General features: G+C 39.7%; 1 protein-coding gene across 1 annotated transcript in view; it reads right to left on the bottom strand.

The window, feature by feature from the left end:
* Window positions 1–892: 892 nt before the first annotated feature.
* LOC149029851 (uncharacterized) overlaps window positions 893–15,475 on the bottom strand; it is a 76,751-nt gene continuing 62,168 nt past the window's right edge. Inside the window, exons 8-16 of the mRNA XM_089142193.1 lie at window positions 15,210–15,277; window positions 15,080–15,128; window positions 10,932–11,016; window positions 10,741–10,839; window positions 4,840–4,891; window positions 3,809–3,860; window positions 3,193–3,309; window positions 2,206–3,117; window positions 893–1,799 (exon numbers count right to left, since the gene is read on the bottom strand). Coding sequence (XP_088998319.1) covers window positions 1,116–1,799; window positions 2,206–3,117; window positions 3,193–3,309; window positions 3,809–3,860; window positions 4,840–4,891; window positions 10,741–10,839; window positions 10,932–11,016; window positions 15,080–15,128; window positions 15,210–15,277 — 2,118 coding nt within the window. The 3' untranslated portion in view covers window positions 893–1,115. The remainder of the gene's footprint in view (window positions 1,800–2,205; window positions 3,118–3,192; window positions 3,310–3,808; window positions 3,861–4,839; window positions 4,892–10,740; window positions 10,840–10,931; window positions 11,017–15,079; window positions 15,129–15,209; window positions 15,278–15,475) is intronic.

The following is a 15,475-nucleotide window of genomic DNA, read 5'->3' as shown; positions in this document are numbered from 1 at the left end:
GAGATTCCTCTGTTTGCAAATAAAGAGAGAAGTGAAGAAGCAAGAAAAGTCAGTCTTCTTGTTGTAGAGAAATCAAGTGAGGTTTGAATGTTGTTGACCTCTTAGACAGGATTCGTCTGACTTGCAGAGAAAGAGAGGAGAAAAAACAGAGATAAAAGACCTCTCGATATTGTTTTCATATAGTTTTAATTTTAGCCTTGGATTTTGCCTTTAAAATTTGTCAATCGATAAAGAAATAGATGGAACTATAAATGAATACGAAAAAAGCCCTTAAGTATTTACCGTTGTTTACTCTCTTAGAATATTTCAAAAGATCTAAAAAAAAATAAGGCCTTCTTTCGTTACATGAATGCGAGATTTATACTTGTTTGATTGTGAAAATCCATGGATTCATGAAATCTGAAAATTCAGGTAACAGGTACTGGTACCTTTCCTGTATAGTACACTTGAAAATGGCCTCGGCAGCCTATAAATCTGTGATTGGTAGATCGACTGGGGTAGAATCATAGAACCACAGAAAAAAATTGGTCAATTCGGATGAAAATTACCACAGCAAACACTGACTTCTTAACCTTTCTTTACTTTTCTGGAGTTTATAGCTCTGATAACCAACAGGTCATAATTTTAATGGCCCACGGCTAAAATTATACAGAGAACAGAGAATCAAGAGGAAAAGGCTAGAGGAGCGAGATAAAGGTGTTCAGCCTGTAGAGATTGAAGGCCAAACTAACATTATTGATTTAAGGAAACCCTGCAGAATTAAACTCAGTAACAGTAGTTTCAGATTGCACAAGAGCAGTAATTACTATAATATTGAGATCGTAAAAGAGAATAAGAATAAAGGGAGAAGCAACCTTTTTCTTTCTTTCTTTTTTGGTGTGGGGGGGGGGGTTCGGGTGGTGGTGTGGGTTGAAGAGTAATAACCTGGTTTTCCAAAAACTATACATGTTGGGAGTATGGGATCTATACATAAAATCACATCCTCATGCTGAAGAAACTAAAAAAACAACTTTACAAGACACTGACCCAGGGAAAGTTTGGGCGTGGCGGCAGGGGGGGGGGTGCAAAATTGGCTGTACCATCTAAATTCACAAAATGTACTATAAATCAATAGATTACCTTAAGTGGCCCATAGATCCAGGCCTGGTGGCTTCTCCTGTCCTTGAGTAACCTTGCTGAGGCAGTCCATGGGCATTGATACTGTTTGTGACTAGCACATGCATCTGGGAAGGACCAGACGATGAAAGACTCTGATTGGGTGGCGGTCCAGAAACTTGTGCTGGAGTTGATTGCCCCATATACTGGCTAAGAGCAGCCGAATAAGCTGGCCCTGTGAGGCTTCCCCTCATCCTCCCCGAGGGACGCCAATTATGCTCTGAGGATAATTCACCTAATCCATCTGCCATGGAGATAGGTTGTAGCACATTTCCTCCTCCCTCATCTATTGGCATTGCTAGAGATCCTGTTCGGGGAGATTGGATTTGAACTGGCACTGTTGGTGGTCTTGCCATCTGCCCAGCTCGCAAACCAGAAGATATAGGCTGATGTTGATTGGTTGTGCTTCCTGTTGCGAGCCCAACTCCATGCACCCCTCCTTGATGAACCTGTCCTCGTGGAAAATGAGCAGGCTGCAACAGAGTTGATGACCGGTTCATATTCTGGGTCAACCTCAAGCTTGGAGGTTGCTGATGGGTAAGCTGGGAAGAACTTCTTGAAGCACCTGTTACTTGGCTGGTTGCTGGAAGGCCAACCACCTGCGGGAGTGGAGTTGGACTGTACAGTCGTGGATGATCCCGGGTCTGTCGAAGAAAACACCGACATCAAATGAGAAACCTTAAGAGGGTACAGAAGTTTAAATTAATTTCATAAGTGAGCCTTTGCACAACAGGTAAATTATGCTACTGAAACCAGTTAGTTGCGGATTCAAAACTTGCAAACGGAAGCAGAGAGAAGCTCCATACATTTGCCCCTCCCAGATGCTGCAGTAGTAGTGGGAAACATGTGCATTGAGAGAACTTTAACTTTGTTGAATTAGAGATCAATGTAGTCTATCCAACTTTTTCAACAGAATATTGTTAGGTGGGGTTGCAGAACCCCCCCCCCCCCCCCTTTTTTACTGGATAATAACCTTGTTCAGTATATGTTTTTAATCAAACTACATAAGATAATGGATTTCAACAAAGAAAATTCAAAAGGAAACAAAACCTGTGTCACTGAAGGATGCTGCATTGAAGACGACAATGCAGTGTCTGAAGTTGCATTCATTAACAGTCTGGAAAGCTGTTGCTGCCTTTCTGTCTCACCACCAACTGCATTGGAACCATTCGTGTTCATTTCACTCTGAGAAACAAGAGGTGCAACCCTAGGTAGAAAATTTCGCAGCCGTTGATTTGAATTCGTCACTTGAGCTTGAGCAGGAAGAGCCTGGACTGCTATCGGAGTTCTGCTAATATTTCGGGATAAGGCTGGCCTTCCGTTCTCAGCACTAACAATTGAGTTACCAAATTGTTGTGTTTGTATCTGCAAGTTAAAGGGAGCAGAAAATCGAGCTGAATGTACAAAGTTTGTGGGATGAGTGCCCCCCAGGATATCAGCAACTTCTCGATTAAGAGCAGGAGAGAGAGCATCAGTTAACACAGGAGATGGCACCAAACCGGTCAGCGTGGACTCAGAAATGGCACCTGGTGCATGAACATTCAGCATACTGTTGGAGCCTGATGGTCCAAAAGTGTCACTAGAGGTGGACAAGAAAATACCCTCCCAAAATTCATCTTCTATTTGAGGTCCAGCACTAAGAACCCCCTCAGCTGTGGCGTTGACTGCCAGCGGAATGCCCAGACTGGTAGCCACAGGATACCCTTGGAAGTTATCCTGGAAGGGTTTCCTGTCCTCAGTCTCAAACAAATTAGCCGTGTATCTTTCATCATCTTCCCCAGTGAGATCCACTACATTAGCTGGGTCCTGTGTGAAGTCATGCTGCTCAGGCCCATTATTGTCGGTACTTTGGGCACCACCATCTAATTGATGTGCTTGGTCAATACCATCAAAGGCTGACTTCCAGGACCCATCCACTAAGATGATAACATCAGAGATGCCCTCTGCTACCTCTTTCAAGACCTGAACAAGAAATTCCAGGGTTATTCAAATAAGACTAATGACCAACATGTGAGAGCAATAACCAATAACACTTACCTTAACCATATTCTGGTCAATACGTAAGTCAGTGTAGCAGACGGAATGGTTGCAATGAGGGCAGCGCCAGGACGGTCTTCTAGAGTTTATTTCCAGAAAGTTGTCATAATCGAAACACTGTGAAATGTAAAACATAAGTCAAAAAGACACATGGTTCAAAATGCAGCCTACTACGACCGTCTACTATACAGCATATAACGAGAGCAGTCACACCATCAGGGGTAGTCACTACATGAACATTAGAGATCTCAAATGCTCAAGATAAACCACATGGAAGATCCTAGCAGTAAGTGCTATACTCATATTCCAAGGTACATTGACTAAAGCTGTTATAATGAAAACTTTCTTGATGCAAAAAAGCATGGGGCACTAAATTGAAGTAGACTACATTTAAAAGAAATATAAATTTAAAATTTGGACAATCTAAAATAGAAAACCAGAAAGAACTAGGGTATTACTTCCCCATTGTGCTCTGCAAGAGGTTGGGCACAGTGGTTCCACTCCTCTCTGCAAGTAAGGTGTATGGACCATTACTGCCGTGATTGACCATCTTAGTCCAACAGACTATGAATTACTCCCTAAAAAAGCAATTTTCTTGATATGTTATGAAACGCACCTGATGATGTTTGCAAAGATGTCCTTTGACAGGAGTTCTAATACGTGTGTGACTGTAATAAGTGGACACACAACACAGATCCATTAGTAAGAGAACAACAAAATCCAGAAGTCATCAGCAGTGCAAACACCATTGATCTTGAGCCCCTTATCCCCACCCAAAAGAACAAAGGAAGTATCATCCGGTAATCAATCATTAAAGCCTTTTCATGCCAGAACCTAAAATGACCATTATTGTGTATGTTACCAGTGTTGTGGATGTCAAATTGCATATTAAATTGTAGAGGGCCTTAATAATATTGAGTTGACCTCAAATGTGGATCGTGCAGTGCATCATGGAATTTCCTTCCCTTTCTATTTTACAAAAAATATAAAGCAATGTACACAATCCCAGAACAAGAAAAGAAAGAAAAAAAGATTGTACACCCTCATCCATATCAGAACTATTGGACAAGCTTATCTCCAACATGTTATATTCAGTAGATAACAGGATATCTGTATTCTCAATTTTAATTTTCTCATTTTTGTTTCTCTTACTGTTTTTCAGAGAGAAAAGGCTTCAAAATATAAATCTCCTCCTCTGCTCCCTTTGACATGGCTTTGCAGAACCCACACACTTATAAAATCAGTAGGCAACAACAACATGGTAGGGCACTTAACAACAAAAATAACTCGACTTTTATTCAAAAAATAAAAATAGAGGAATAGTGAAGGATTTGAACATGGCTCAACATTGTGATTCCTGTGAAATTTCAAGGTTCATTTATCAGATGAGCAAACCAAACAACAAACAGTTAAGCAAATGTTATTTCAGACAAAATTTTACAATATTAATTTAAAAAAAGAAAAGAAGAAAGAGGGCATAATTCATCAAAATGATCAGAGATTGCACTACCATAAATTCTGCAAATCCAATCCAACAAAAAAAAAAGGGGATATCCAGATATGATGGCAGATCCAGAAATGCAAAGAATGGAAAAATATAAGTACAAGGGAACTGAAAAGTTCTTTATAATGAGTAGGAAGCAATACCTTATAGGACAATTGAGTGATATCCGAGATGGCCCCTCAATTATGTCAGCGTCTGATATTTAATGTAAAAGCAATGAGATGTGTTAGTTGCATATTCAGGCTCCTAAAAGACCAAAACAAATAATGCAGTCTAATATGGAAACATTATATACTCAAGAATTGTGTTGTATGGCAGTAGTAGTTATTTATTACTATAGGTTATTTTATTATTTTCATTGTAATCATCTCACATTGTGAAGATCTGCTCCTATTTTGGTAAGTTTTTTATATGAATAAAGGCCCAGCAATGTCACTCAGACATAAATCAGAATTTTCTCAAATCTTACGACATGGAATCAGAGCCATCTCAGATGATGAACTGCAGCACCCCCATTGCAGACAACCACCACCTTCCGCTGCCTCTCTCTCTCTCTCTCTTCTTTCTTCCATCACAAACCACCACCATTGAATCCTAGCAACATGACACCTTCTGCCTCCTCCTTCCTCTTTCTTCTACCCATCACAGGCCACCACAAGCACCATCAAAGCCCAGCACCACCTCCACAACCACTGCGAAGGCCCTCTTTCCCCAGCGGTCGGTCTTAGAGGTTTTGCAGCTCTTCTGTGATCTCTCTAGCCCTATTGCCCTCTACCGCCAACCCTCTTAAGACCTCTGAGGCTGTGATAGCCCCTAGAGGTATCACCTGGCTCTTGCGATTACGCTAGGGCTGTCGCTAGCCCTTTCTAACCATGGTTCAAGAACTTGCTTTCGCTAGGGATCTCGCCCCTTCAAAAACACCAAGATCTCAGTCAAGATATGGTCTTTTTTTGGGCCAACTCGATGCCCATCTCAATGGGTTTTAGGGTCCAAGTTGGCTTCAAACTTGGTAGTTAGCCTAATTTAGGCCTTCTAACAAACTAGTGGCCTTAAATTTCTGAGGGGAAAAAAAAAAACCCTGAGTATGAGTTCTAAATCAACCCAAAGTTCGAAACCGAAAGGTTGTAGGATTCGAGAATGAAAGGTTATACAACATGTAATACAAAATCTTTAAGACATATAAATGAAAAGCAAATGTATCAAATACATCAAATAACTTAAATGTCATTAGAATTACATCCATATGAGTATCACAATCTCAACTCTTGAGAATAAAATAATAAAATTATACAATGATTAAAAGTTCTATGTAAGTCATAACTCATCAATTCATAAGACAAGCATAGAATGATTGATTTTCCTTTGGTGTTGTAGATGTGCTAAGAGTAGTTGCAATTGAAAATCCAATTGAAATCTGCAAAAATGGGCGAAAATTAAGAGTTCCGGCGAGATATGGTGAGATAAGCGAGATCTTGAGCGAGTTGTGGGAATTTCACCCATCATATCGTCTCGCCATTTGAAAAAAGCGAGATACATGTTTCTAACACCACCAGCCTTTGCAATAGCCCCTAGAGGTATTGCCACACCTTTAAGATCCTTTTAGGGCTATCGCCCCTTACCACTAGTCACCCTAAGCACCTGCAATAGCCTCTAGGGCCATCGCTGCTCCTTGTGAGCGCCACTAGAGATGCCGCTACCTTGATTTGATCCCTTTGACACCATTGCCTACCCTTCTTTGCCTTTTTTCCTCTTTTGAAAACTTTTTTCTTCCTTTATAGCTCTTCTCCCTTGGTGGTGAGCATTTTTTCCTACCAACGCATCCTTGTTTCTATTGATGTTGTGGTCTGATTTTTTTTGGATAAATTTCTGGCTTATTTGATTCCATGTGATGGCCGATTCAATTACCTCTACCTCGTCTAGTGCTGGCATGGAGGAGACTCCCGTTCACTCTGTTTCTCAGGATCGTGATTTCTCCCCGTTTTAGATGACCACTATTAAACTTAATGGGGCCAATTGTCTTCGTTGGTCTCTACCTGTTTCTCTTACGGTTGGTGCTCATGGTCTTATTGCCTTACGGGCCATCTCCACAGGACTTCTGTCGAGCCATCTTCTCTTAGTACAACATAAGACTCATGGGAGACTGATGAGTGCGTGGTTGGATCCCTTCTTAATTCCATTGAACCAAGTATTGCAGAGAGCTATCTTCTTCTTCCTGATGTTGCTATAATCAGGAAAGTTGCCAAGGAGACTTATTCAAAGGTTGGTAATGGTGTAAAATGTTTTGAGATTTGAAGAAAAAAACCATTAGTTGCAACAGAAGGAGCTCACCTTGTCTCAGCCTTCGAGGCTACTATCCAACCCTTGACTTTTATAGGCGTTTTACTCCAACCTATGCTGCTAAGGTTGCTACTTATCAGTAATAGGAAGACAAGCTTTTAAGTGTGTGATTTTTTGGTAGGTGTCAATATTGAGTATGAGCAAATCCGTCCTTAGATCCTTTCACGGGAACCTTTTCCATTCTTGAAGCAAGCTTATGCTATGGTTAACACTGAGGATAGTCGCAGGACAACTATGGTGCATACTCTGACATCTAACAAATCTGCGTTGATGGTTGGTACAGGTAATAATCAGAATCATAAAAGTGAGTCTTCTTGCACACAAGTTAGATAAGAGTATTATGGTTGAGAGCGTCATACTAAGGACAAGTGTTGGAAGTTACATGGTCGTGAGCAAATTCTTGTGGAGGAGGCATGAATGCCAACCAGGAAGGAAACCAAGCATCTACCCATCAAGCAAATTCTGACACCCCTGAGTACTCTAGCACCTCTGTAGTCTCTCCTCTGACAAACTCCAACACCTTTGCTAGTTAATGACTAAGCTTGATGTGACCACTTCTGCGCCAACTCTTAGTGTGAGTGTAGCTTTTGTCATAGTTCTGCTTTTAGATACACAGTCTACCACAGGTATCTTCAATTGTAATAGTGTCAATTCAACTTATCCCTCCTGGATAATTGACTTTGGGGCAACTGACCATATGACTGGCTTTTCATGTTTGTTTCATTGTTATTCTTTGGTTCCATTGACTCAAGTTGTTCGAAACTTTGAATTGCTAATGGGTCTCTTTCTCCTATCTCTGGAAAGGGATCTGTTATTGTTCACCTTCCCTTACATTATTTTTTGTTTTGCATGTTTCTAAATTTTCTGATAAATCTTTTGTCCATTAGTAGCCTTAATTGTGATATGAACTACAAAACAACTTGTTTTCCTTCTCATTGTGTGTCTTAGGACCAAGAAATGAGGCATAAAATTGTCAGTGGTAAAGAGCAACGGGGGCTCTATCTGCTAGACGGGTCTCCATCAGCTTTTTCTACGGCCTTAAACTCCGCTTCTCCTACACTTTTTAATGTTACAGTGGCAATGTGGCATCGTCATTTAGCCTAAATACCCCAACCTATTTTGTCGAAGTTTCTTCCTTAGTTTGTTAAGCATTGCAATTTGAATGATTTTCATTGTGATGCTTGCATTTTAACCAAACCAACTAAACACGTTTACCCAGTTTCAGATAATTGTAACAATGTTCCTTCAACTATTATTCATTTTAATGTGTGGGGTCCATCTTGGACTGTTTCTATTTTTGGCTATTGGTGGGTTGTTACCTTGGTTGATTGTTGCACAAAGACCATGCGGAGTACTTCACCATAAAAGTGATGTTTTTTTTTTCCTTGTTTCCAATTGTTTCATAAGTTGGTTAGTACACAGTTTGGGGCCACAGTAAAAATCCTACGGAAAGATAGTGGATCTTAAGTATTTGGGTGAGGCCTTTCCCTATTACCTAGTTGACCATGTCATCATACACTAGACTAGTTGTGTCAACACCCCTCCTCAAAATGGGGTTGTCAAACACAAGAATAGACACCTTCTTGAGGTAGCATGTTCACTGATGTTTACCATGAATGTGCTTCCTTGGTTTTTGGGGGATGAGATCTTTACTGCACCCTATCCGATCAACCCAATGCCATCTCAAGTTTTACAACAGCATTGTCCCCTAGAGGTTCTTTTAGGGGCAACAACCTTTATTGTACCACCTAGGTTTTTGGTTGTGTTGCTTTTGCCTGAAACCACCATCTTCATGGTAAGTTGGATCCACATGGCTTACGATGTATTTTCCTTGATTGTCCTGCTACCCAAAAAGGCAATAAGTGTTATCACCCTACTTCTCATCATTTCTTTTGCTCTATGGACGTTGTGTTCCAGGAGCAAGTTCATTTCTTTGCACTGACAACTATGTAGGGAGAGAGTATCTGTGAAGAGGTTTTGGTCCTTATTCTTCCTTTAGATTTTTTCTTGAGATTCTGGCTAATGATCCTCCCTTAGAAGACGGAATAGACTAGAATAGCTGGTGGATCAAAATACTAATGTGCAGGGGAAGCAATGACCTTTGAAGACTAACCAAGCGATCCGTAAAAGAAGATCCCCCTTCTGCGCTGAGCCAGCTGGAAGCTTCTGCTCATAGTCCTGAGGTAATAGGACCTGGTGGGTCTATTTTAGAACCATCTCTTGATCCCACCTTGGACTTATTAATTGTATTAAGAAAGCAGCCACACACATGCACCAAACATCCTATTTCAAAATTTATTTCATATCATCCCTATCCCTTAAATTTCAAAGCTTTGTTTCAGAGATACCTATATAGCTGTTCTCAAATAGCAAATCAGAAATCAACATAGCTCACAATCCAATACAGCATGACAGAACAAAACATGTGGAGATTGATAGACGCTTTATCAAAGAAAAGACTAAGGCTGGACTGATCCGTATTACTTCTGTTACCTCCAACAATCATAAGGGTGATATTCTTACAAAGAGCTTGAGTACCCAGGCATTCAGTAATCCCACTGGCAAGTTGGGCATGATAAATATCTACTCTCCAACTTGAGGGAGAGTGTTGTAAGGTAGTAATAGTAGTTATTTTATTACTAAGGGTAGATTGTCTTGTTAGGTTTTTATTATTCTCATTGTAATAACCCCACATTGGGAAGATCTGTATCTATTTTGGTAAGTTTCTAATATAAGTAAAGGTACTACTATGTCACTCAGCCATAAGTCAGGATTTTTTCAAATCTTACAAAAAATTGTTTACAATATGCAGGTCACCATTGAGCTAGAGGCAATGAGATAATTGGTGCAACTTTGTCATGTTCTACACATAATCCAAAAATTCCTTCCAAAGAAAACATTGGAGCACCAATGTCTTACACAAAATGATATAAACTATCACAAAAGCTAGCCAGCAAGTACTAGTTTGTAGATGACCCATAGGGCAAATTGTTTGTAAGACAGCTGAAGTGAAGAAAAGGAAGAGCACAGATCTCAACCATGTTAGATATACTAAAAGAAAATGAAAAAGCACTAATAAGGAATGAGAATATCAAGAAAAGATAGAAAGCATCTTTCTGCAGCCTAATTTAATAAACACAGTTTGAGTAATATTCTTCCAAAAGGCTGCACTATCCATCAAGACACCACATGTTGTGGATATACATGATGAATGAAGTACAAGAAGCTTTCTGGACGATAATAGTAGGCAACGAACAAGAACCATATGAATCCCAACAGAAGCGTGGAAGAGCTTAGGGAATCTTTGCTTTATCTTGCGTAACCATGCTCTCTACACGATTATTAACAAAGAATAGAACATCATTTAACTTTGGAGTGAACAGTTCTACTTTTCTATATTTGATTTTCCTTGGTTTTTCCTCAGATAAAATCTTACTCAGCTAACTTGTAGTGAGATAGCCTTTGATCACAATCTTTCATTGTCAATAATGATGAAAGCTTCAGGAAAGACATCCTTTTGATTATTCCAAACAGTTATGGAAAGGAAAATTTCCTTCCGATTCATGCTGTTGATATCCCATTCTTGCAAAACTTGAAATTTAGAATGTAGCATTAGTGTCTTCCATGTTATACTTTTAAGAATCAGCCTTACTGCCTGCAGTTAAAGCACTAAGAGTCAGAACTTCATATTCTATATTTAGAATTACCTGAATCAACCGCAGCAACAGGTTGAGCATAATCTTGTAGCATGGGTGAACCAGGGGATGATATCACACTCATGAAGACTATAGCAATAACATACTTACCTGTAAAATGAGTACATCCTAGAAGCATAAGCAGATATATTTCAAGAAAGAAATAAAACTAATGCAGACACTAAGCTTATATTTATGCATACCATTAAATTGGCCAACAACCTGTAGAAGATTTGTTCCAAATTTAAGCAGGGAATTCACAATGGTTGGAAACTGTGGACCGTTGTCCTGAACCCAAAAAATAAAAAATAAGAAGGAATCAATAGGGAAGACTGCAGAGCTACTGGTTTGTCGAATTTTATCCACCATAATAGACCAGAAGAGGATTTTTTTTGTACTTTATATGAATGTTTTGAAGAGGCTACCATATATTGCTATGCAGTATGGTACACATGGGTCATGTACACATTAATTCCAAGCTATCATCATCAGTGCTTTAGTATTAGGGAAGTCAGCCGTGCTATTTTTTTTCCCCTCTTTCTTAGTAGCTTTATTTTTGTGTTCCTAGCTTTTAGGAAGGTTTCATCCACTAAATTGGAACTCTGAGACTCTTCAATTACATTTTGCTTAGATAAGACTATCTAATGAGGCTTATTCTCCTCTAAATTGTCTATCGCTCTATCCTCTCCTCTTTTTCCACTTCCATTGTTTCTGGTGTGTCAATTGCTTCACCAATAACATGGTATCAAAGCAGTGATAAATTTGATCACCAGTGAACCTACCTTCAAAGTCTCCTTAGGCCTCCAGTCAATTCTAATTGCAGTGGTTTATTAGGGTGCATAATGCTACTTCTACAGTCCTAATTCCAACAACTATGCAGTTGAACTAGGACCTTTTGTCTACATGCTATTCTTACAAAGATCAACAGCTTTTGAATAATTGAAGATTATGCATCCTACACTTCTAGCCTTTGTATTGAAGTTGTTTTCTAGAGGATTGATGACTTCCATTACTATGTACACTGCCTGCTGGTGTTGCTGCTTATCTGAGGATACCATACCTTTTTCCAGAGGACTTATTGATTCCTGTTGATGGATTGATCCCCCCCCCCAAAAAAAAAATAATAATAATACAGATTCTCTTCATTTGAACTTGGGGCTGTTATGTTTCTCAGTTCTGAGATTTGAGTACAAAGTTTGGTATCTCCATCTGATCCACACCAACTTTGGGCTATTTTATCCACCCATCCAGGGCATCTTCGACTACAATTTCAAGGTCCGGTGACATGCGGATTTCGGTAAGCTTGATATCACCCGAAATCTAGGTTATGCTTTGATACTGGAGTCCATTGCTGCCAGCTGCACACTGTGCTTTCGTCTAAGTGGTTTATTATATAGCTGCAGCCTCTTTGCTGGCATCCTATGATGCATCTGTTCCCTGTTCCATCTCAGAGTTCTCCAATTATTGGTTCAGGTCCTTCTGGCCCACGGCAATTCTTTGCTCCTATTTTTGCTGCCTATTAGTACTCAAAATCTGGCACAACGGTTGGCGGGCACAGTTGTAGCCTGAGGTCAAGATAGCAAAACAGCCTCTAAGTCTCTCTGAAAAATTTTCTGGGGGTACGGTTAAGTAGGAAAATTGGGCCTCAGGACTATTCTTGTATGGGAGCCGCCAGCACTGGGTTTGCCCTTTATAGAGGCGGGTCTTGGCTCAATGGTTGGTGGACCATAGTTGTAGCCTACGGTCAAGGCATTGAAACAGACTCTCCAGCAAAAACTGCTGGAAGAAGGCTATGTAGGAAAATTGCCCCCACCCTCTGGGAAACTGCTTGTGTGGAAGCCTTCGGCACTGGATGTAGCCTCAATAGGATGAGGGCCAAAATTCTAGCTTTCCCTAAGTAATTATCTATCGATGAGCCTAAGTACTTAACTAACACAGTTCAAACCAATATTCTAGCTTTCCCTGTTTGATGTAGCCTCAATAGGATGAGGGCCAAAATCCCAGATCAATTAGGGAAACAGCAGCCAAATTAGGGTCTCTAAACCCTGCGGCTAAGGTTTTTGGAAATTGTAGGAGGGGTTTACAGGATTTGGTTACAGCTTATAGGCTTAGGGTTGTTGAAAACTTAAAGCTGAACCTGGCTGTTTTGGTTTTACATTTGAGTTCCAGAAGTCTAAGGTTTTGGGAATTAGGGTTTCAATTTCTAGGGCTTCTAGAGGGTAACTAGGGTGGGGTTGTGGCCGAGTGCTACATGGAGAGGAGGGGTTGTGATTCTACAAGGGTAAGAGGTTTGGAGGAGGGAATTAGGAGACATGGATTCTAGGGTTTTGGGGAAGAAGGGTGGGGCCGAATGGGTTGGGAAGGGAATTAGAGACATGCGATGAAAGGGGGAAGAATAAAGGAGGCTAGGGTTGTTGCTTACCAGTTTAAGAGGATGTAGATGAAGAAGGAACGAAAAATGCCAAATAACTAAGTGCCGCAGGAAAGAGAGGAGAAATAGCAGGGTGCAATGGGAAAAAAGATGGGAAAAGTAGGTAAGGATGAGTAGTTACTGATATTAGGGGGATGGAGATGAAGAATTACTGAAAGAACACCAAATCAAGCTGCCGCATGACCTCTCTCTCTCTCTCTCTGCAAAATTATGACCATCAAAACTGATACCTTAAGAGCATTAGGTTGTGTCATAGCCTGTAATAGACAACTCCTAAGAGAAGTCAACTTTGAAACATAAATTAGAAATGACGTCTATTTTAAATAGAACCCCTAAATAAAATAGGACTTCAACATAACTACTCCCAACATTGAATTTAGCTAGACATAACTGGGCTTGAACTTGATTAGGACAGTCCAAAATTACAAAATTGCCCCTACTATGGACTGAACTTCTTGTGTTGCTGGGCATGCTGGGCAGTGCCACAACCCTAGGCCTTTTTTCGGTCCTTATGGGCCTTCCTGGGGTGGGGTACTTCCTTTGGGGGGGGGGGTGTTGTGGGGTCCTATGTTACTCTTATCATCTTTACCCTAATGGATGTTTGCTAGTGTGACCGATTTCTATTTTTATTTCCAATTTAATCCTTTCCTTGGTCACTAATAATTCTCCCTTGTCCATATTTTGCATTCTCTGGCCCTATGCCAAAACCTTGTTCCATTAAATAGCATCTATGAAATTAATCCTTGCCATTGCCCAGTGTGTCCTATGTTGGATCCACGCCAAATTATTGGGAGATTATTTCTACCATGGGTGATAGGAGTTTATTGAGATTTCTTTGTAACATGGCCCTTTATTATTGGATTTTGTTTTGAATGACGCTCATCCTCTATGTAATTGATTAACGGTGGTCATTATTTGTCCAGACGTCCTTCTACATGATTGAAGATTTATTATATCATCTCAAAACTATTTATTACCAGGATTCAACAACAATCCATATCTATTTGGTCTAGAATATTTACCAATTTGGTCCATAGTAACCTACATTGCCCATCTATAATTGAAGTATTTATTTCAGACCTCTGTTTGAGGATGTATTTCTGCCTTTAGTTAAACAGAATAATACTATTTGTCTTCCTCGCAAAGGGCTTATATGTGGATACTGAAGCTACATTTTGATCTTTCATATTGGAGATTACTAGCTACTATTGTGTCTTATGATTTAGTCATTGGAGATCCTATACCTTTGAGAACAAGACTACTTACTAAAAGCATTGTTTGGGAAGTGCTTTGATATTGTTGTTGTCGGTATGCTTATGGATTCTGGTTCTTGTTCACTAACCTCTTTTTCTCATTGTTGGATGGTTTATTCTAGATGAAGTTATTTAATTTATTGAGCAAATTGCATTGGCACCCCAAAATGGAAGCCTTAAAGTACTGACACCCCACTTTATGTAGAGACCCCAAATTTTGGATTTTCGTTGGATATATTTGTCAAATTTATCACTGAAAACCTTTCAGACACTGTTTATTATAGGGATATTTTTGAAAATAAATAGTGACTTAACTGTTTCCAGTGATAAATTTGACAAATATATCCAACGAAAATCCAATTTTGGGGTATTTGTGCTTTTTAAACATAAAGTGGGGTGTCAGTGCTTTAAGGCCTCCATTTTGGGGTGCAATTTGCTCTAATTTATTTGTTGATGATTGATGGCATCTGCTACTGCTGCTTCTATTCAAGATTGATTGTCTTTGCCACTACCCTTCTCTCTTCTTCTTCCTCTTCCATTTTTTCCATAATAAATGTAATTAAGTTCATCCACATACAAGTACAAAACCACCACCCACTCCACTACTACCCCCCCCCCCAACCAAAAAAAAAAAAAACAGGGGAATTGCTAGACAATCTACACTAACCATTGAAACATTAATTCGTCTGTCCACTCCCTTCCCATTTAACAAGAAGCTGCAGAGACGAGGAACAAAACTTGTCAGATTACTAGAATGAATTTATTCAATAATGTTAAAAAGTAAAAGGAACAAATACCTCACTTGTGGAGGACTTGTGATACAGGAGGATGTCTCTATACTATCTGTTTGAGCTACAAATAGTCTCTGTGATGCAATATATTTTATTCAGCGGAGGGTTAAACGACAAGAAAACAGTAAGTACATGAACTTCAACAACATAAGTCTAACAAAGTCAACACCCTTAAACACAGTAAGTACATGAAATTCAACAACATTAGTCTAACAAAGTCAACATCCTTAATTATCATCAAAAGAGATGCCTACATATTTTAAAACTCTGCA

This window comes from Hakea prostrata, chromosome 1, assembly GCF_041222555.1.
Source record: "Hakea prostrata isolate BN-2017 chromosome 1, UWA_Hpros_2, whole genome shotgun sequence".
NCBI lineage: Eukaryota > Viridiplantae > Streptophyta > Magnoliopsida > Proteales > Proteaceae > Hakea > Hakea prostrata.
Note: the sequence above shows the minus strand (reverse complement) of the source record. Positions and strands in the feature narration are given on the sequence as shown.